The following is a 23,024-nucleotide window of genomic DNA, read 5'->3' as shown; positions in this document are numbered from 1 at the left end:
TTTCTTCTGAAACTCATCAGTCTATTCTTGTTCTGAGAAATGATGGCTATTCCATGCGAGAAATTGCCAAGAAACTGAAGATCTCGTACAACGCTGTGTACTACTCCCCTCACAGAACAGAGAAAACTGGATCTACCCAGAATAGAAGGGAAGTGGGAGGCCCCGGTGCACAACTGAGTAAGAGGACAAGTACATTAGAGTGTCTAGTTTGAGAAACAGACGTCCCGGAGTCGCCTCTTCACTGTTGACGTTGAGACTGGTGTTTTGCGGGTACTATTTAATGACGCTGCCAGTTGAGGACATGTGAGGCATCTGTTTCTCAAACTAGACAAACAAAACATAGATAATACACAACAGATCAATGTATGTGATGTAGCAGATTTATTTGCATATCAGATTTCCACTTGTAAAAGTGTTGCACTAGAAAACTTTTGGGGTATCACAGTGTCATTTTCTTAGCTGTTACAGTACAGTGTCAATGGGGGACATACTATTACTGGGGAAAAAATCAATTTGACTGGCAGAAAGATCCATAGAAACCGAGCTCTAATTGCTACAACAATACATTTGTTTTATATAACCCAATGTGTCACAGAAGCAAAGAACAGGTTCCCTGTGATTTTTCAACATAGTGTGGACAGCAAAATACAAAATACAGTATTGCACTTCAGTTCATGGAGTATCAGGACACATGACTTCCACCTTGACAACAACATGTCATACAACTACCTCATTCTGGCCATTGCACATCGCATTGTTCAAAATAGTTTGACATATCAGTTGTAGTACTAGCATGCAAGTACTATATTAGACATCAGATATTGGCCAATGTTAATTCAAGTCTAAATAACGTAGGTTAGCTGACATGACGGCAATATCAAATCAAAACAATATTCAACAAAAGACGAAAATGCTGTATATTGGAACAGAAACAGGTCTATTTGAACTCACCTAAGACAATTTCATGGTTTGTAAATTGCAACAGAGAAGAACTACTGTGACACAATCAATCTAACTATTATTTGCTCACGTTATTGTGCTTTTTTGAACCATTTATAGTAGAGCATGGTGGTTGCATGTATAGTAGAGCATGGTGGTTGCACAAACTCTCATTTGAACCTGTTTGTTAGTCCAGGAGTTGGGGTCTGTGCAGCTGCTGCACAGAAGAACAGAATAAATCTGACCAGAGAAGATAAAGCCATACCACCTCAATTCACCTTCATGGAGAGAAGAAGGACAAAGGTCTTGTTGTGTCCTAGAACATCTGGATCATAGACTCCCTGGCCTTGCCCACTCCAACCCATTTGACTGGAAAGAGAAAAAGTTGATTCCGTATTGATTTATTGAATTTTAATATAACATGTAAGTCCTGCATTTGGAAGAGAATACTTACTGGGTACACCAACGTGGTTCTCCACAAAGCGAATGTAGTTCTGGGCTTTTCCTGGCAGATCTTCCCACTTCCTACAGGCTGAGGTGTCACTCTTCCAGCCAGGCAGTTTCTCGTACTCCACCTCCACTTTCTGCAGGACGTCCATGTTAGCTGAGGGGACATGGGTCATACAGAATATAGAGAAAGGTTTCGTGTTAACAATTTCCAAATGAATCTTATAACGCCAACATCATCTTCTTTGTTTGATTCACCACGTATACATGTATGAAGAGAATATGTACACTTGTAGACAGTCAGTCTTACCTGGGAAATAGGGAATCTTTTTGCCCTTGAGTTTATAAGACACTCCCACTTTGATTTCATCCATCACATCAAGGATATCAAGTTTGGTTAATGCAAACCTGTTATTGAAAAAAACAGGGTAAAAACGTAACATATATCTCTAATCTCTTGTCAACCCCTAATTAAATAAAGGTTAAATAAAAAATGAAAATGTAATTGAAAAATGGCATCTAAGCTTAAAGTTCCCAATAAGATCCACTAGGTGGCAAAGTAGCCCAACTTTTCTATTCAAAATACAGGACTGCACAACCGTAGGGCAGGGCAAACCCTGCAGTGAAACTCACGCCGTGAAGCCGTTTATCATATTGGCGTAACGCAGGATGACCAGATCCAGCCAACCACAGCGTCGTTTCCTCCCTGTGGTCACGCCCACCTCATGGCCCCGCGTCTGTAGCAGCTCCCCAACCTCCTGTAAGAACGGATGACAGCAGAGAAGCTGGTCTGAGCAATCAACTACTCTATTCTGTGTAGACTTGACTACTTCGAGTTGAATTCTAACATCATGTTCTACAATATAGATCTCCTCTAATTTGTATTTAATGTATCATGTTTGGGGTTCGACTCACATTGAGTTGTTCTGTTGGGAACGCCCCGATGCCCACCCTAGTGGTGTAGGCCTTCACAACCCCGTACACATCACCAATGTTCAGAGGGGGGATGCCCAGTCCTGTACACACACCACCCACGGTGCAGTTTGATGATGTCACAAATGGGTATGTACCTGGGAGACGAGCGCAAGATTTTAAAGGAATGCATTTGTGATAGCCTCCTGGATGTGCACCAGACCCAGAACTATCGGGCAATGTCTACTTTTGAAATGTCCTTATTCCATTATAATGACTATATGTGGTGTCAACAGGTGTAAACAAGGACTGTGTAGACCCAAACACAAACCTACTCTAAGGATACATACCATGCCTATGAACATACCATGATTCTCAGGCCAACAGTGCTTACTCATATTCATGCATCTATACCCACCTCGTACGGTCAGCCATAGGGGAGTATAGTATTTCCTTACCAAAGTCAATGTCAAGCAGGGCAGCGTTCGCTCCCTCCACCAGAATCTTCTTAGGGGGTCCATTAATAGCGTCGTACATGAAATAGACACCGTCTCGCACCATGGGTCTTATCCGCTCAGCATACTCCTAAAAGGTTAGACAGGGTGCATAGGTGAGATTTGTTTATACTGTATGGATAGATGGATCATGAGAGCAGAGCTACTGTAATTGTCATCTGCTTCTCCGATGCTAAATTTAGACATCACCCCATGATGTGGTGCATTTCAGGGTCATTATGGGGTGATGATGATTATGATGAGTTAGGAGTGTGCCCAATTCAGACAGACTTTTTCTACTAGCTGAGGGGGGTTGTTTACCCCATTGCCATGTCAACACATAGTGTACACAAACAAACACGTAAAAAAGTGCACTTCATGAAACTCACCTTTAATTTGTTCAGCTGACCGTCAACATCTACCACCAGTGTGGGGAACATGGCCTGGTACTGCTGAGCAAGGTTCTTGAACCTAGAACCAAGTCACCATCAGAAGAACATGAATATACTGTTATTTTCATAATAAATGTTCCTATTGTCCAGAGAGCCAAATGCCAACTGGTCCTCCCCATAACCTTACCTCGTAGAAAAGTCTTTGAAATCATCTAGGAGGTCACAGATACGCAGCCCCGTACGTGACGCTTTGCTAGAGTAGGTCGGTCCGATGCCTTTCTTTGTGGTTCCAATACTGTATGAAGTAAATGTTGAATTATAACACTAGAATTGAGGAAAATAATATTTCAACACTACAGGAATGCTAATAAAACACTTAATCTGGTAACACTTTGCTTAAAGCCTGCAGGTAATGCTCAATAGGACATGACAAGCGTTGTGTGCCTTTGTAATGAATCATGACAAGTCTTACAATGCATTATTCAGTGGTGTCATGTAAGTACTAATTATGTTTGTCTTCTGGGGTTTCTGCACTTTACTTTACTATTTATATTTTTGCCAACTTTTACTGCACTACATTCCTAAAGAAAATAATGTACTTTTTACTTCATCCATTTTCCCTGACACCCGGAAGTACTCGTTACATTGTTCATGCTTAGCAGTACAGAAAAATGGTCCAATTCAGGCACTTATCAAGAGAACATCCCTGCTCATCCCTACTGTCTCTGAACTGGCGGATTCACTAAACACAAATGCTTAGTTTGTAAATTATGCCTGAGTGTTGGAGTGTTCCTCTGGATATAGGTAAATTATAAAAACTATTTTAAAAATCTGTCTGGTTTGCTTAATATAAGGAATTTGAATGATGCATACTTTTACTTTTGATACCTACAGTAAGTGTAGTTGAGCAATTACATTTACTTTTGATACCTACAGTAAGTGTAGTTGAGCAATTACATTTACTTTTGATACTTACGTACTGTAAATTCAAAACCAAATACTTTTAGACTTTTACTCAAGTAGTATTTTATTGGCTGACTTTCACTTTTACTTGAGTCATTTTCTGTTAAGGTATCTTAACTTTACTCAAGTAATGCAATTGGGTACTTTTTCCACCACTGGCATAACTAATGAATCTCAATGCATTACACCTGCAGGCTTTAGTAGTGTTGTTTGAGCCCTGCAGAAAAAGGTGTAATTTACTGTTCTTACTTTATCCCGTCCTGTGCTTGTCTCTGTACCTCCTGGAGCCCGTCGACTGCCTGGTGGAAGTCAAACACTGTCCAAAGGGTAAACAGGTTATTTCACGCCATGGACACATAAACACAACAGCAGAACGTGTCATTGGAACATGTGAGCAACATGAGAGTCTATGGGATAAATGTATCTCCATGTTCTATAATTATCTGCAACAACTATTGACAAACTGTTGTCACAACACCAACGACATGAAGTACAAACATATACATCAATTAGCAATTGATTTGCAAACAATCAGCAATAATCACATCCGTTACTGTGCTTGTTTGTCTGTTTTAAGTGCTATCTGAACTACATGTCCTTTGCCCTCTCTTTTAAATGCAGCTGTTTTCCCATGAGACAGTTAGTTACCAATGTGGGCCCTGTCTGAGATGATCAGTCTCTTCTCCCAGTCTTTAAGGCCTGTGGGAAGGAAACATAAAATAGTGAGGAAAAATCACTCTGTCCTCTCATCTGCTGACTGCTGTTCCTTTCTAAATAGATTATCAATGTGAACATTCTAAGACAAACTATAGGCTAATTACTCCACTTAACATTGATATCTGAATCTTCCAACCTTTCTTTTCATTTTTTTCCGCTTCTTCTAACAAGCCTGGCAGATGAATGACCACACCATTGCCTGCAGAGAGAGAAGGGATGTTGTGTGTAAAAATAGATGCGATTTGATAGGATTTTTACATACAGTACCAGTCAAAAGTTTGGACACAATAGTGAAGACATCAAAACTATGAAATAACACACACGGAATCATGTAGTAACCAAAAAAGTGTATTTTATTTTTGAGATTCTTCAAAGTAGCCACCCTTTGCCTTGATGACAGCTTTGAACACTCTTGGCATTCTCTCAACCAGCTTCATGAGGTAGTCACCTGGAATGCATTTCAATTAACAGGCTTGTTAAAAGTTCATTTGTGGATTTTTTCCCTTCTTATTGTGTTTGAGCCAATCAGTTGTGTTGTGACAAGGTAAGGGTGGTATACAGAAGATAGCCCTATTTGGTAAAAGACCAAGTCCATATTATGGCAAGAACAACTCAAATAAGCAAAGAGAAACGACAGTCCATCATTACTTTAAGACATGAAGGTCAGCCAATACGGAAAATGTCAAGAACTTTTAAAGTTTCTTCAAGTGCAGTTGCAAAAATCATCAAGTGCTATGATGAAATTGGCTGTCATGAGGACCACCACAGGAAAGGAAGATCAAATAAATGCTTAACAGAGTCTCAACATCAACTGTTCAGAGGAGACTGAGTGAATCAGGCCTTCATGGTCAAATTGCTGCAAAGAAACCACTACTAAAGGATTGCGTGAATCAGGCCTTCATGGTCGAATTGCTGCAAAGAAACAACTACTAAAGGACACCAATAAGAAGAAGAGACTTGCTTGGGCCAAGAAACACGAGCAATGGACATTTGACTGGTGGAAATCTGTCCTTTGGTCTGAGTTCAAATTTGAGATTTTTGGTTGCAACTGCTGTGTCTTTGTGAGACGCAGAGTAGGTGAAGGGATGATCTCCACATGTGTGGTTCCCACAGTGAAGCATGGAGGAGGAGGTGTGATGGTGCTTTGCCAGTGACACTATCTGGGATTTATTTAGAATTCAAGGCACACTTAACCAGCATGGCTACCACAGCATTCTGCAGCGATTCGCCATCCCATCTGGTTTGCGCTTATTGAGAATATCATTTGTTTTTCAACAGGACCATGACCCAACATAACTCCAGACTGTGTAAGGGCTATTTTACCAAGAAGGAGAGTGATAGAGTGCTGTATCAGATAACCTGGCCTCCACAATCACCTGAACCCAACCCAATTCAGATGGTTTGGGATGAGTTGGACCGCAGAGTGAAGGAAGAGTATCCAACAAGTTCTCAGCATATGTGGGAACTCCTTCAAGACTGTTAGAAAAGCATTCCAGGTGAAGCTGGTTGAGAGAATGCCAAGAGTGTGCAAAGCTGTCATCATGACAAAGGGTGGCTATATTCAAGAATCTAAAATATATTTTGATTTGCTTAACACTTTTTGGGTTACCACATGATTCCATGTGTTATTTCATAGTTTTGATGTCTCCACTATTATTCTACAATGTAGAAAATAGTAAAAATAAAGAATACCCCTTGAGTAGGTGTGTCCAAACTTTGGACTGGAACTGAATGATTTGACAGTAGGCCTACATCTTCCTGGCAAACCAAAGAGCAGAGTGACTGGTCAGGGTGAACAGTGGCAAACTGCTGGTGATAGGGAATAGAAATGTACACACCGATCACAGAAACAGCTTTGGAGTTGATGATCCCACTGGGGAGGAGGTGGAAGTCATATTCCTTCCCATCCACGACCACCGTGTGACCTGCGTTGTTACCGCCCTGTGGTCCGAAAAACAAGAAGAACAGAGAGGGCACTCAGGAATTTAACAAATGTATGGGTTATTTTATCTAATCCAACAAGTCTCCCCTATCTAGGCCATCCCCTCCTCCCCTAATCCCCTCTTCTCTGTTCCAGCCCCCCCTGCCTGCAGATACACAAGACTGACTAGTCACTCTATACCATGCCCTGGGGGGAAGGGAAATAGTTTTTCCCAGATCAAACTAACCGGCAGTCTGCAGAACTAGACTATAGGCTATTTTAGCAGCAGCAACGATCGGGACAAGGTGACACGACACCCCCACACACACGTACTCCATGTAGTCTGGGATATGGGGAGTGGAGTGCAGTCTGCCCTTCTCATGTATCCATGCTTCCCCAGGCATGTGACTCCTCTTTATCCCCTAGGCTGGCAGACACACTGGAGGAATGGGGCATCCCAAACTGACACTCAAATGACATTTTATTGGTCAGATACACATGTTTAGCAGATGTTATTGCGGGTGTAGGCGAAAAATGCTTGTGTTTCTAGCTGCAACAGTGCAGTAATATTTAGCAAGTAATATCTAAAAAATTCACAATACACACAATTTGAAGTATCTTTGTTTGAGGATGTTAAACGTTACATATAAGAACCTTGCATCATTGTCCTAAATGTGATGTGTACAGTATGTTGTTACTTCCAGTGTCCCCTCTGCAGCTGCATTTCAATCCTGTCTTTCTGCAGGAACCTCTCTTACGTCTCCACCAGTGGGATCACAGACTTACGCTGTCAGGTTTACCAATACCCGTCTCAATCCCTTCCTTCGGCAAAGACAAAGAGGAAACGAAATGTGCTAATGTTAACCAACACCTGTAACACCTCTGCCAATTACAGTAAATAAACATGAAGACATCTCTGTCATCAGCAGAAGCTAACTATAAACACGCTCTGCCATATTTGTAAGGCTACTTTCCGACAAAGACTAGTGTTGCCAGTCAAAGCCAGTCAAAGGACCAGAACGTCCATTACAGTATTAGGGGCGGTGCCTCACTATTGCAAAAATATTTACAGTACCAGTCAAAGGTTTGGACACACCTACTCATTGCAGGGTTTTTCTTTATTTTGACTATTTTCTACATTGTTGAATAATAGTGAAGACATCAAAACTATGAAATAACACATATGGAATCCCGTAGTAACCATAAAGTGTTAAACAAATCTAAATATATTTTATTTTTGAGATTCTTCTATGTAGCCACCCTTTGCCTTGCTGACAGCTTTGCACACTCTTGGCATTCTCTCAACAAGCTTCATGAGGTAGTCACCTGGAATGCATTTAAATTAAAAGGTGTGCCTTGTTAAAGGTTAATTTGTGGAATGCCTTTCCTTCTTAATGCGTTTGAGCCAATCAGTTGTGTTGTGACAAGGTAGGGGTGGTATACAGAAGATAGCCCTATTTGGTAAAAGGCCAAGGCCATATTATGGAAAGAACAGCTCAAATAAGCAAAGAGAAACATTACTTTAAGACATGAAGGTCAATCAATGAGGAACATTTCAAGAACTTTGAACGTTTCTTCAAGTGCAGTCGCAAAAACCATCAAGTGATATGATGAAACTGGCTCTCATGAGTACCGACAACACAAAATAATTACCCAGAGTTACCTCTGCTGCAGAGGATAAGCTCATTAGAGTTAACTGCACCTCAGATTGCAGACCAAATAAATGCTTCACAGAGTTCAAGTAACAGACACATCTCAACATCAACTGTTCAGAGGAGACTGCATTAATCAGGCCTTCATGGTTGAATTGTTGCAAAGAAACCACTACCAAAGGACACCAATAATAAGAAGAGACTTGCTTGGGCCAAGAAACACGAGCAATAGACATTAGACCAGTGGAAACCTTTTGTCTGATGAGTCCAAATTTGAGATTTTAGGTTTCAACCGCCGTGCTTTTGTGAGACACAGAGTAAGTGAAAGGATGATCTCTGCATGTATAGTTCCCAACGTGAAGCATGGAGGAGGAGGTGTGATGGTGTGTGGGTGTTTTGCTGGTGACACTGTTTGTGATTTATTTAGAATTCAAGGCATACTTAACTAGAGGTCGACCGATTAATCGGAATTGCCGATTTCAAGTTTTCATAACAATCGGAGGAAATCTGTATTTTTGGGCACCGATTTTTATTTTATTTTAATTTTGTTATACCTTTATTTAACTAGGCAAGTCAGTTAAGAACACATTCTTATTTTCAATGACGGCCTAGGAACGGTGGGTTAACTGCCTTGTTCTGGGGCAGAATGACAGATTTTCACCTTGTCAGTTCGGAGAACCAATCTTGCAAATTTACAGTTAATTAGTCCAACGCTCTAACCACCTGCCTCTCATTGCACTCCACGAGGAGCCTGCCTGTTACACGAATGCAGTAGAAGCCAAGGTAAGTTGCTAGCTAGCATTAAACTTATCTTATAAAAAACAATCAATCAATCATAATCACTAGTTATAACTACACATGGTTGATGATATTACTAGTTTATCTAGCGTGTCCTGCGTTGCATATAATCGATGCAACGCTGGGGGATGATTTAACAACAGCGCATTTGCGAAAAAAGCACAATCGTTGGACGACTGTACCTAACCATAAACACCAATGCCTTTCTTAAAATCAATACACAGAAGTATATATTTTTAAACCTGCATATTTAGCTAAAAGAAATCCAGGTTAGCAGGCAATATTAACCAGGTGAAATTGTGTAATTTCTCTTGCGTTCAGTGCACGCAGAGTCAGGGTATATGCAACAGTTTGGGCCGCCTGGCTCATTGCGAACTAATTTGCCAGAATTTTACGTAATTATGACATAACATTGAAGGTTGTGCAATGTAACAAGAATATTTAGACATAGGGATGCCACCCATTAGATAAAATACCGAACGGTTCCGTATTTCCCTGAAATAATAAACGTTTTGTTTTCGAAATGATAGTTTCCGGATTCGACCATATTAATGACCAAAAGCTCGTATATCTGTGTGTTAGTATGTTATAATTAAGTCTATGACTTGATAGAGCAGTCTGACTGAGTGATGGTAGGCAGCAGCAGGCTGGTAAGCATTCATTCAAACAGCACTTTTGTGCGTTTTGCCAGCAGCTCTTCCCAAGCACAGCGCTGTTTATGACTTCAAGCCTATCAGCCTAATGGTTGGTGTAACCCATGTGACATGGCTAGCTAGTTAGCTGGGTGTGCGCTAATAGCGTTTCAAACGTCACTCGCTCTGAGACTTGAAGTAGTTATTCCCCTTGCTCTGCAAGGGCCGCGGCTTTTGTGGAGCGATGGGTAACGCTACTTCGAGTGTGGCTGTTGTCGATGTGTTCCTGGTTCAAGCCCAGGTAGGGGCGAGGAGAGGGACGGAAGCTACACTGTTACGCTGGCAATACTATAGTGCCTAGAAGAACATCCAATAGTCAAAGGTATATGAAATACAATTGGTATAGAGAGAAATAGTCCTATAAATACTATATTAACTACAACCTAAAACCTCTTACCTTGGAATATTGAAGTCTCATGTTAAAAGGGACCACCAACTTTCAAATGTTCTCATTTTCTGAGCAAGGAACTCAAACGTTAGCTTTTTTACATGGCACATGTTGCACTTTTACTTCTCCAACACTTTGTTTTTGCATTATCTAAACCAAATTGAACATGTTTCATTATTTATTTAAGGCTAAATAGATTTTCATTGATGTATTATATTAAGTTAAAATAAGTGTTCATTCAGTATTGTTGTAATTGTCATTATTACAAATACTTATTTTTTTAAATTAATCGTCTGATTAATCGGTATCGGCTTTTTTTGGTCCTCCAATAATCGGTATCGGTATTGAAAAATAATAATCGGTCGACCTCTATACTTAACCATCATGGCTACCACAGCCTTCTGCAGTGATACGCCATCACATCTGGTTTGCGCTTCATGGGACTATCACTTGTTTTTCAACAGGACAATGACCCAACACACCTCCAGGCTGTGTAAGGGCTATTTTACCAAGAAGGAGAGTGATGGAGTGCTGCATCAGATGACCTGGCCTTCACAATCAACCCAATTGAGATTGTTTGGGATGAGTTGGACCGCAGAGTGAAGGAAGAGCATCCAACAAGTGGTCAGCATATGTGGGAAGTCCATTAAGACTGTTGGAAAAGCATTTTTCCAGGTGAAGCTGGTTGAGAGAATGCCAAGAGTGTGCAAAGCTGTCATCAAGACAAAGGGTGGCTACTTTGAAGAATGTCAAAAGTAAAATATATTTTGATTTGTTTAACACTTTTTTGGTTACTATGTGATTCCATATGTGTTATTTCATACTATTGATGTCTTCACTATTATTCTACAATGTAGGAAATAGTAATGGTCATTTTGTTATATCCCAAAAAGTTTGTTTAGTTGGCACCATCGATTTCAGTAATCCACTCGTTCAACATGCAGACAAAGGAGTCCAAAAAGCTACCGCTAAAGCGCTTTGTTAAAGCAAGCCAAACTACGTTTCTAATCAATCCTCAGGTACCCTAAAATCGAATTCAACTATAATATTTCATACGGAAAGAAGTATGTTCAATAGAAAAGTAAAATTGGCAAGTGTGCACCCACAGACTGATTTCCAACTGTGACTCCTTGTACCAAAACTCAAAATTCTTCCTCGTTTTGGAAGAAACAAGCCCGAAACCTTGAATAAATAGTTGACATCTAGTGGAAGAATTAGGAATTGCATTCTGGAAGCTGGAATCGCATCAGACCCATAGCTTTCCATTGAAAGAGCATGGGATTTTCGGCTACCATATCAATTATGTTATAGTCTCATACATTATTTTAACATTCTACAAACGTCAAAGTGTTTTCTATCCAATGGTACCAATTATATGCATATCATGGCTGGTCCTGGACACATCAGTCAGGCAGAAATTCTGAAAAAAAGGGCCCTAGCCCTTAAGCAAATATAAAGAGCCCTTAAGCACATAAAAAGAGCTCCTAACTCCTGTTGAGCCGGGTTCATGTTACAACAGACAGGTATTTCCTTGAATAAACACAGGGTCTTTCAACCCAACATTTCACGGTGCTGCGTTGAAATAGTTCATGCCCAATCTGCTTTCTCTCATGCGCCTGGAAACAAAATTAACGTTAAGGCACTATGAATCAATAGATACAGTTTTCACAATGGCACCTACTTTACACTGACTGACATTGCATAGAGATGCACAGCGGAGCAGCTGGAATTGTTAACAGGTGCGTAAAACAATGTGTCCAAATAAACCTAAAGGTCTTGCAAGTGTAAACTTCTCAAATAAAGAAAAACGCAGACACATATAACAATAAGTACAGAGTACATTTCTCTATGTATTTTATTTCCTCACCTGGCATCTGCAAATGATGTCCGACTCTGTCGCCAACAAATCCACCACTTTCCCCTTCCCTTCATCGCCCCATTGTGCACCAAGTACAACTGTCACCTTGTTCCCCTTGTCGTTTCGAGGTCGCTTCCCCCCTGTGCCAGGGTTTGTATAACAACTTTTGTGAGACATATTTATCCTACGCCAGCGCACTGCTCGCAGTAAAATGACAACTCGTATGTGATGAGAAAAATGTCCCCTCAGTGCTCAAGAAGAATTCGGTCTAACCAAAAACGGGTTTGCCGCCTGATTTAGAGGGGGTACACCAACCGTAGTCTAGACTGCACATGATCTCGTGTCTATATTTACCGTCAGACCCTTATCGGTTGGTCAAGACTACCACGAAAGCGAGAGCCAATGAGAATTCATATAGTGTAGACCGAGTGCTATTCTCCGAGTGCTAGTCTCGTTTGGATGAAACTACTCGCACACGTTGCGCACACTATGTTGAACCACTGGACCGGCCATATGCAACAATTTTAACTGTGAACATACTGTCCCTAGCTATTAGCACAAATATAAACGAATAAAAAAATGCATGGGAGTGTATCAGATTATTTTATTGTATTTAGAGTATTTTTATAGCCTACTAAATCCCTGATTAGCATAGCCTTTTTTAAACGACAGTGTTAATGCAGAGTGCAATAAGAAACAATAACTGTTACAAAAGAGACTAGAGCAAATTATCACTATAACATTGTTGTGTCTGGAAAAACAGGTGAGTTTATTATTATGGTCTATCTATGCTGTTACCTTTATATTTAATGGCTAATTGATCATGAACCAATATTCATTACAGTCATTACAACAATGCTTGGCTGTAGGCAAAATTTGCCAAATGAAATGAGGGGCCCTCTATTTGCCAAATGAAATGAGGGGCCCTCTATTTGCCAAATTAAATGAGGGGCCCTCTATTTGCCAAATGAAACGAGAGTCTGTATCAACAAGTAAACATAACATGTAGACCTACTGTAAACATTTGTCTCAGTATCAAATTGAAACATTCTATACATAGACATGTGGATTTTTGTCAAATAATGTATAATATTTCAATGAAATTGTGTCCAATACATTGAATGTCCATGATGAAATTGTAACATGCAAATGATCCCATCATCATCATCATCATCCATACTTCCTGGGGTTGGTTGCAAAGCAGTTCCTGTCATATCATTGTCAAATCCTGTTATTGATGTAGTAAATCATACAAAGACCCCACTATAGGGGGTTAATAAGGAAGTCTCCATTTTGAAAAACAAGCATCACCTAGGTTCGTTAGGTAATCCTTTGAAAAAAGTAGGAAAAACATGCATGGCTGATATAGATATTTGTAAGTACAGTATAATGTTAATGTATACCATAGTATTTGTTTGGCAGACAGGGGTGGAGCACTGGAAGATGGCGTCAACATTCATTGTTTCTTTTTGCCTTTGGCCTTGTCCTTCTTCTTGCGTCCACCTAGAAATAGAGATTCAAGATAGAATCAGTGTTGTTGCATATACCAACCACACAACTATAGCTAATTTAATTTCACCCAGAATACAAGACGATAGACAGTTGAGACCCGTTGCTACACTAGGAGCTGAAAGGATTAAGTAAAGTAAATCAACAAGATGAGAGTGCATGGAAAGGAAGCACCCCCAAACAATGGAGACAAGGACACAAATATAGGTTAAGCTTGATGTTGTGGGATTTTAGTGAAGCTGTGTACGTTCAGGTGAAGTCGGTAGAATTGTCCCCTGACAACTGATCTAGGGTCAGATATTTGAATTGCCCTAACGATAAATGGTAATCTGTGAATAAGGACAACTTCTGCCTCAAGTGTTTACATAACAAGGAAAGTGTACTGAGCGTCAGACCCATAGCAGTCCCTCTCTCCAGACTGCACACTGGCGGATAGAATATAATAGACCCATAGACCCCACAGGAATGTCATCTTCAGCGGACATCTGTGATTTTAACATCCCTTAGCAGAGTGACAAAGATTTACAGCACACTGACGACAAATTGCTTCCCTGACATGTTCATTTATAAAATAAAATAAAAATGGGGGCAAAAATTCATAAAAGAAACAAAAAATGGGGGGAAATCTGGTAAAAAGGATTAGTTTGCAGTAGTAAGTTCCCACTGGGCTCACACTGGTTGAATCATTGTTGTTTCCACACCATTTCAATGAAATTACATTGAACCAACGTGGAATAGATGGCGTCTGTGCCCAGTGGGTTGTTCTTAACATCAAATGCAACATAATTTTTTATAGAGACTTGTTCCTTGTTAGGCACTACATGTAACATACACAAAATGTTGCTCAAACCGAGTGAATCAATAACAACCTAGAAATGACCCACAAAACCACTGGCCCAGATCTGATCTAATTCAATGATTTACTCTGTGTGTGTGTGTGCACGTGCATGTGTTTGTGTGTGGTGGTGGTTGTTGGTAGGGAGAACAGGCAGTTCGACTGAGGTCCTGCAGTGTTCAGTAGGTCGGTATGCGTTCCGCCAGGCGCGAGGTGTATCACATCTCCCATCATAAGGTCACCTTGGGTACTGGGGGGATCCAATGATGGCAAGCCTACAAATCTCCAACCACCTAGTGCTAGCTGACAGACAATATACACAACCAACAAAAAGCCCCTGGGAGTCATCCATAAAGCACCAACACATAGCCAGCCAGGCTAACCACACCACATACCCCCCAGACATGGAAGAGAGTTGGAGCAGGAACAGGTGTATGAAAGGTCACTGAGGAAAGGGGAGGGATATGCAGGATGGACAAGACACAGAATTGAAAGGAAACCAGTGAAACAGGACCCTTAAATCACCCATTTATTATTACTTTTATTTAACCAGGCAAGTCAGTTTTAAGAACAAATTCTTATTTTCAACGACGGCCTAGGAACAGTGGGTTAACTGCCTTGTTCAGGGGCAGAATGACAGATGTTTACCTTGTCAGCTCAGGGATTTGATCTTGCAACCTTTCGGTTACTAGTCCAAAGCTCTAACCACTAGGCTACCTGACGCCCCACCAATGACCTGGTTAGATCCATGCAGGGTTAGTGGATGGTGTTTCTGGGATTCTGAAAAGCCTGAAAGGAGGAGAACCTACCTCAATGTAACACACAACTCTTTTTAGGTTTAGTGTGGCCTTTTCCATAGCCCATGTCTGTTTTTAGGGAATTAAAGACAAGAAACAAAGTTTTCCTTACAGGACAAAAAAAATCTAGATAAGCAAGAATGGTTCATTTTCTATCAAGATGAGGCTAGTTCTGAAGACATTACCTTCTCTATGTCTCTTAGTATCCCCCCGTTTCTGTGCCTGTGGTTTGGGCTGTGCGTCACCAGCAGCTGTGTTTGAGGGGGACTCTGATGATTGACTCTCCTCTAACCCCTTTCCATCAGCTCCACTTTCCTGGTTCCCATCTATCTCTGTGTCTCCGCTCTTTGGAACATCCCCACCAGCTGAGAATGCATTCCTGTTCACATCCTCAACCTCTGAATCAGCAGCCTTAACCCTCTCCACCTCTGGGGACTCCTCCTCGACCAGGCGGTCAGCCAAGGAATCCATCCCAGGTTTGAGGTCCTCACTCTGTGTGTGATCACAGGTTCCCTGGTCCTTGGTGGTGGTGGTATGGAGGTCTGAGGGGCCTAAGGTTTCGGGTGAATGTGAAATGAGTGAGGGGTGTGTGGGGAGGCCAGATGAGGACTCCCCTACGACTGAATCTCTGTCTTGTTGTCTTTGGTCATTGGGTGATGTCACCTTTTCAACTTCATCTCCATCTTTAGCATCTATAGCAGGCAATCCCTCAGGCTGTGTGCCCTGCTCTAGGGGAGGAGAGAAAGGACAATTATTCATTAAAGATATTAACATACAGCACAACTAACTACATTTACCTCCTCTACAAACCTCTTCTACATTCTACATGCAAGCCTTTCAGATCTACACAAGTGCCTAGTGCTTAGAGGTAAGAGGGCGTTTCTGGACAGGGCCTTAGTAATATCTTTCAAACAGCTCAAGGCAGCAGCAGAATCAATGGCCAGTCCCATCCTCATGCTCACCCGGCAGACTGCTGTCCCTTTTCTTGTCTGCAGAGGGCAGGCTTGTCCTGTCGGCCCGGGGCCTGGTCTTCCTCAGTGCATAGCCCTTCCTGATGTCAGACAGCAGGTGGTCGATTATGCAGCCCTCTTCCTGGACTGGGGGGGCTTTACGAACTGGGGTTGAGGGACAGAGGGTTCATCTCAAAACAGTCAACCCTGATACATGCAATGCTCTGGTAGTGCGTTTGAATTTGGACTGGTGAATTGCAATTATCAAACATGCACTTATAGGTGTCAACTGTCCTTAGAAAGTGGCATAATTTCCCAGTCTCCTTTCCTTAATCTGCACTGAAAGACTGGACAGTTAAAGGCAATGGAAACCTTCTATTTTGTGGAGGAGGAGACGAGGAAAGGGATCTTCTGAAGACTATTGAGACACAGCCAGGGAGAATCCCTTTCAGAAGCTACAAATGATCCATGTATGATTATGATGTTGGTAATGGGACACTGTTGAGTTATGACTATAGTCACCAGGGAGTGCCTTGAGGTAACAGTGTTATTTGGAGTGTTGGCTGGCGGTTAGACTCACTTATCTTCCCGTTATCCCCTCTTGGTCGCTTGGAATCCTCCTCCTCCTGCTGTTTCTTCCTCTTCTCTGCCTTGATGGCTTGCTCTTGGCGGGTCTGATTGTCCTGGGATTTAAAAAAGCAAAAGAAAAGACAGTAATAGTAAGTATCCAGAATGTGAAACCATAGCAATGTGGTATTTCATCTCTGAACAAAATTGGAGGACCTATGCAGTCAAAATGTATGACCCGGTTTGTGGAATAAACACAGAAAGATATACTTAAATTGAATGGTTTTATATAGGAACGTCAATAGGTGAAGTAGGTCCATTAGTTATTTGTTTCTCTCACCTTGAGAGCTTTGATGAAGAGTCCCCTGAAGGTCTTTATAGTGCTGAACAGCTCCTCCAGAGAGAGACGGGATGAGTCCTCACACAGATACAGTGCCAGATCCTCCTTCTTCCTGTCAATGGAGAAAAACCTCTCCTCCAGCTCCCTGCAAGCCTCCAGGCTTCCCTAGAGTAGACAGCCAATTCAGGGGGATTTATTTAGTTATGATCTGGCAACAATCACGATGAAGTCACAAATCTCTAAAACCATTAAAGGGGAGCTTTTGCGAAACTACAAAGTCACCTGCTCTCTGGTGGTGAGGAGAGGTATTGCAACCCACCTGCATTGCCGTTAGATACTGCTCCTTGATGTCCTCCACAGAAGAGGAAGCCACCTTCTTCTCTGAATCTTTCAACCGCTTGATGAGCGAGCTCACCTCTGTCTGGATAGACTCCAAATTCACACTGTGGAAGTAAACAATAAACGTGGTAAGGTTAGCATAGCCTCCGTATCAAGCTTTGATTAGACTCCACAATGTTGTATACAGCTTTTTCCAATACCCAGCAGCCTTTTCACAGATCTCCAAATCATCTGGAAGGTTCAACAAGTCATCATGGTTCTGCTCCGCCTCCTGTAGGATGTGGTGGAGCAGAGTTATGCGACTTTTATTGGCCTTGGTCTCAGTGAGCTTTAGCAGGGTTCCGATCTTGAAGCCCTCCGCGTTCCCCGTGTGGCTCCCCTGTAGAACAGAGATAGACAGACAGTTCTCTCACTAACAACTAACAACGTTGTTGTGAGACCATCTTTTTTGTGTTTGGTTATAAACTCAACAAAAAAAGAAACATCCCTTTTTCAGGACCCTGTCTTTCAAAGATAATTCGTAAAAATCCAAATAACTTCACAGATCTTCCTTGTAAAGGGTTTAAACACTGTTCCCCATGCTTGTTCAATGAACCATAAACAATTAATGAACATGCACCTGTGGAACGGTCATTAAGACACTAACAGCTTACAGACGGTAGACAATTAAGGTCACAGTTATGAAAACGTAGGACACTAAAGAGGCCTTTCTACTGACTCTGCAGACGTGGCCAATGCCAATGCCATTACTGTGAGACGCCTAAGACAGTGTTACAGGGAGACAGGACGAACAGCTGATCGTCCTCACAGTGGCAGACCACGTGTAACAACACCTGCACAAGATCGGTACATACGAACATCACACCTGCGGGACAGGTACAGGATGGCAACAACAACTGCCGAGTTACACCAGGAATGCACAATCACTCCATCAGTGCTCAGACTGTCCACATTAGGCTGAGAGAGGCTGGAATGAGGGCTTGTAGGCCTGGTGTAAGGCAGGTCCTCACCAGACATCACCGGCAACAACGTTGCTTATAGGCACAAACCCCCGTCGCTGGACCAGATAGGACTGGCAAAAAGTGCTCTTCACTGACGAGTTGCGGTTTTGTTTCACCAGGGGTGATGGTCGGATTCGCGTGTATCGTCGAAGGAGTGAGCGTTACACCAAGGCCTGTACTCTGGAGCGGGATCGATTTGGAGGTGGCGGGTCCGTCATGGTCTGGGGCGGTGTGTCACAACATCATCGGACTGAGCTTGATGTCATTGCAGGCAATCTCAACGCTGTGCGTTACAGGGAAGACATCCTCCTCACTCATGTGTTACCCCTCCTGCAGGCTCATCCTAACATGACCCTCCAGCATGACAATGCCACCAGCCATACTTCTCGTTCTGTGCGTGATTTCTTGCAAGACAGGAGTGTCAGTGATCTGCCATGGCCAGCGAAGAGCCCGGATCTCAATCCCATTGAGCATGTTTTGGACCTGTTGGATCGGAGGGTGTGGGCTAGGGCCATTCCCCCCAGAAATGTCCGGGAACTTGCAGGTGCCTTGGTGGAAGAGTGGGGTAACATCTCACAGCAAGAACTGACAAATCTGGTGCAGTCCATGAGGAGGAGATGCACTGCAGTACTTAATGCAGCTGGTGGCCACACCAGATACTGACTGTTACTTTTGATTTTGACCCCCCCTTTGTTCAGGGACACATTATTCCATTTCTGTTAGTCACATGTCTGTGGAACTTGTTCAGTTTATGTCTCAGTTGTTGAATCTTATGTTCATACAAATATTTACACATGTTAAGTTTGCTGAAAATAAATGCAGTTGACAGTGAGAGGATGTTTCTTTTTTTGCTGAGTTTGGTACTATATGCCATCACATGTTATGGATTCTTACGTAGTTAAGGAAGTTTCCAACGTCCAGAATGAGCTTGCAGAAGCTTGGCAGTCGAGTGCTCACCCTCAGACCTTATAGGATAGAAATAATAACCGATTAAAGAGAATAAATAAAAGGAATTTTAATTAGTCGTAGAGGTGATGAAAGTGGTAGGGCAGCCAGCCTGGTGCCTGGACTTACTCTCACAGGCCTCATCCAGCAGCTCGGCTTTAGGCTGCATCATCTGTAACACTGAGCTGATCTCCTCACACAGCAACATGCACTCGATCCTCAGGGCATAGCTGGGGGTCAAACACATACACACAACCAAGGTCAACATCCAGGGTGAATCGGTCCTAGCTCAGTGAACAGCAAAAAGGTGGAGAACTTTACCAAGGAACAGCTAGGAGCTGGAGATAAAACTGGTCCACACCAGCTAACTTCTGTCTCTCTCCCTGGTAGGACGTGAGGTTATCCATCTGAGTGGTGGGAAGAAAAAAAACTTTCTATGAACATAAACTGACAACAAACATTTGGTTCCCAACACTATGTCCCTATCAAAATGGGAAATGTATTTAGATCTAGAAATACAGTGTGGCCGCTTGAAATTAACAAATTAACTTGGCAGGGATTCCATGGACGGCACGGACCTCATGCTTCTCTGGTTGTAGCTTCTGTAGCTGTTTCAGCACCTCCACATCGAACTTGGAGCGGTCCCCTTTTCGGATCATGGCCACAATGTCCTCATGTGAGCTGTTAGGGGACATACAAATTACAGTGTCTTCAGAAAGTATTCATACCCCTTAACTTATTCCACATTTAGTAGTGTTACAGCCTGAATTCAAAATGTGTTAAATTGATTTTTTTATCTCACCCATCTACACACAATACCCCATAATGACATAACATGATGCAGCTACCACCATGCCTGAAAATATGAACCGTTGTACTCAGTGATGTGTTGGATTTACTGCAAACATAACACTTTGTATTTGTATTTATTAAAGATCCCCATTAGTTAATGCCACGGCAGCTGCTACTCTTCCTGGTGTCTGGCAAAATTAAGGCAGTTATACAATTTTTTAAAACATTACAGTACATTCATTACAGAATTCACAACACATTAAGTGTCTGCCCTCAGGCCCATACTCCAGTACCACATATCTACAACACAAAATCAACACAAATATAATGTGTATATATGCATGTGACTGTGCCTATGCTTGTGTTTCTTCACAGTCCCCGCTGTTCCAGAAGGTGTATTTTTATCTGTATTTTTTAAAAATGATTCTACTGCTTGCATCAGTTACCTGATGTGGAATAGTTCCATATTGTCATGGCTCTGTGTATAACTGTGCGCCTTCCATGGTCTGTTCTGGACTTGGGGACCGTGAAGAGACCATTGGGTGGCATGTTTTGTGGGGTGTGCATGGGTTTCTGAACTGTGTGCTAGTTGTTTTAAACAGACAGCTCGGTGATTTTCAACATGTTAATAACTTTCAAAGGTCCCTTTTTGTGGCACCTGACTACAAGACTGAACAGTAGTCTAGGTGCGACAAAACTATAGCCTGTAGGACCTGCCTTGTTAATAGTGCTGTCAAGAAAGCAGAGCAGCACTTTAGTATTGACAGACTTCTCCCCATCTTAGCTACTGTTGTATCAATATGTTTTGACTATGACAGTTTACAATACAGGGTTACTCCAAGCAGTTTAGTCACCTCAACTTGCTAAATTTACACAATGATTTGTCCCAAATACAATGCATTTAGTTTTTGAAATATTTAGGGCTAACTTATTCCTTGCCACCCATTCTGAAACTACCTGGAGCTCTTTGTTTAGTGTTGCAGTCATTTTAGTTGCTGTAGTAGCTGACGTGTATAATAGTGTTGAGTCATCTGCATCCACAGACACAATGGCTTTACTCAAAGCCAAGTGGTATGTCGTTAGTAAAGATTGAAAGAAAGTATGGGGCTTAGACAGCTGCCATGGGGAATTCCTGATTCTACCTGGATTATGTTGGAGAGGCTTCCATTAAAGAAAATCTTCTGTGTTCTGTTAGACAGGTAACTCTGTATCCACAATATAGCAGGGGGTGTAAAGCCATAACACATACGTTTTTCCAGCAGCAGGCTACGATGGATAATGTAAAAAAACTCACTGAAGTCTAACAAAATGGCTCCCACAATCTTTTTATCATCAATTTCTCTCAACCAATCATCAGTCATTTGTGTAAGTGCTGTGCTTGTTGAATGACCTTCCCTATAAGCGTGCAGAAAGTCTGTTGTAAATTTGTTTCGTGTAAAATAGATCTGTATCTGGTCAAACACAAACTTTACTAAGGGTTGGTAACAGGATGATTGGTGGGCTATTTGAGCCAGTGAATGGGGCTTTACTATTCTTAGGTAGCGGAATGACTTTTGCTGCACTCCGGGCATGAGGGCACGCACTTTCGAGTAGGCATAAATTTATGATATGGCAAATAGGACTGGCAATATCGTCCGCTATTATCCTCAGTCATTTTCCATCCAAGTTGTCAGACCCCGGCCGGTGGCTTGTCATTGTTGATAGACAACAATAATTTTTTCACCTCTTCCACACTCACTTTAAGGAAATCAAAATTGCTATTCTTGTCTTTCCTAATTTGGTCAGATATATTTGGATGTGTAGTGTCAGTGTTTGTGGCTGGCATGTTGCTGGCAAGTTTGCCAATGAAAAAAATATTAAAATAGTTGGGAATATCAGTCAGTTTTGTAATGAATGAGCCATCTCATTCAATGAATGATGGAGCAGAGTTGGCCTTTTTTCCTAGCATTTCATTGACGGTGCTTTTTACTATCATTCTTTGTCATTTATCTTTGTTTCATAGTGTAGTTTATTCTTCTATTTATTCAGTTGTCACATGATTTCTCAATTTGTAGTACGTTTGCCAATCGGTTGTGCAGCCAGAATTATTTTCCATCCCTCTCAACTAGGGTTGCAAAGGGTTGGAAACTTTCCAGTAAAGTTTCGGAATTTGTACAAAATTTTCCATGGGAATTTAAGCCCTGGAATTTGGTGAATTTTGATTAAATTCCTCAAAAAAGCTTATAACAGTGAACCTTTTTTAAGGCAATTGTAGATCTTGTGGCATATTTTGGTTAAAATATCCCCAATTCAATGGAATTGCAACCCTCTGCATGCACAGTGCATTCTTCCATCACATGTACAGCTGATTCTTAAGATCTTCCACCCTAATGAGATGCTATTGAGCCCACACTACTACACTGTCTAAGCCAAGGATTACATTCTTTCTGGTAAGTTTTGATTACAATACTCAGTGATGCGAATATATTTTATTTGACATGCATTATTTTTTCTTAATTAGTAAATAGTAGCCTAGAGCAAAGTGTGTTTAAATGATTTCTAACTAACAATTTCTGCTAGTTAGTTTTTGCTACCATGTGAGATCTAGCTTGCTTGAGCCTGCTAAATGAGGAGTGTTAATTCACCTGTTTCCATACATGTTTCATTTGAAATCATGTATCTTACAAAGGAGTTGTTTAATCTAACTGCTTAACTATTTATCTGTACATAGGGTTTATTTGGCATTTTTTACAACAAAAAAATCTGATCTTTACAGGAAAATGCCACGGGCACTATG

At 41.6% G+C, this 23,024-nt stretch overlaps 2 protein-coding genes across 6 annotated transcripts in view; both read right to left on the bottom strand.

Annotated features, from left to right (window-relative positions):
- Window positions 1-362: 362 nt before the first annotated feature.
- Window positions 363-12,612, bottom strand: LOC109900813 (adenylosuccinate synthetase isozyme 1 A). Of its 2 annotated transcripts, XM_020496645.2 has the most exons (14): window positions 12,183-12,612; window positions 6,703-6,805; window positions 6,557-6,622; window positions 5,001-5,063; window positions 4,796-4,846; window positions 4,397-4,463; window positions 3,372-3,479; window positions 3,182-3,263; window positions 2,757-2,883; window positions 2,302-2,456; window positions 2,020-2,144; window positions 1,697-1,794; window positions 1,394-1,543; window positions 363-1,308 (listed from the first exon to the last, which is right to left on the bottom strand). In XM_020496645.2, exons 1-14 carry the CDS (start codon window positions 12,348-12,350, stop codon window positions 1,256-1,258), a joined length of 1,416 nt encoding a protein of 471 aa, XP_020352234.1. In that variant the 5' UTR covers window positions 12,351-12,612; the 3' UTR covers window positions 363-1,255. The 2 variants fall into 2 exon arrangements, with proteins under 2 accessions (XP_020352234.1, XP_020352235.1); XM_020496646.2 differs by lacking the exon at window positions 6,557-6,622 and having other exon boundaries at window positions 12,183-12,608.
- A 148-nt stretch (window positions 12,613-12,760) lies between these two features.
- Window positions 12,761-23,024, bottom strand: part of LOC109900812 (inverted formin-2) — a 35,205-nt gene continuing 24,941 nt past the window's right edge. The window contains exons 11-22 of one of the 4 annotated variants that reach the window (XR_004211923.1): window positions 20,035-20,137; window positions 19,778-19,863; window positions 19,586-19,686; window positions 19,406-19,476; window positions 17,711-17,889; window positions 17,491-17,614; window positions 17,172-17,336; window positions 16,845-16,947; window positions 16,277-16,429; window positions 15,500-16,037; window positions 15,327-15,383; window positions 12,761-13,676 (exon numbers count right to left, since the gene is read on the bottom strand). Coding sequence is in view for 3 of the 4 variants with exons in the window: in XM_020496644.2 (XP_020352233.2) it covers window positions 15,206-15,306; window positions 15,500-16,042; window positions 16,277-16,429; window positions 16,845-16,947; window positions 17,172-17,336; window positions 17,491-17,614; window positions 17,711-17,889; window positions 19,406-19,476; window positions 19,586-19,686; window positions 19,778-19,863; window positions 20,035-20,137 (1,729 nt within the window). In the remaining variant the exon portion in view is untranslated. Of the gene's footprint in view, window positions 13,677-15,165; window positions 15,307-15,326; window positions 15,384-15,499; window positions 16,043-16,276; window positions 16,430-16,844; window positions 16,948-17,171; window positions 17,337-17,490; window positions 17,615-17,710; window positions 17,890-19,405; window positions 19,477-19,585; window positions 19,687-19,777; window positions 19,864-20,034; window positions 20,138-23,024 lie in introns of all 4 variants that reach the window. The other 3 variants (XM_031837303.1, XM_020496644.2, XM_031837304.1) reach the window with 3 other exon arrangements.

This window comes from Oncorhynchus kisutch, linkage group LG12, assembly GCF_002021735.2.
Source record: "Oncorhynchus kisutch isolate 150728-3 linkage group LG12, Okis_V2, whole genome shotgun sequence".
In the NCBI taxonomy this organism is placed as follows: domain Eukaryota; kingdom Metazoa; phylum Chordata; class Actinopteri; order Salmoniformes; family Salmonidae; genus Oncorhynchus; species Oncorhynchus kisutch.
The sequence above is the reverse complement of the archived record's forward strand: the minus strand, read 5'-3'. Positions and strand labels throughout refer to the sequence as shown.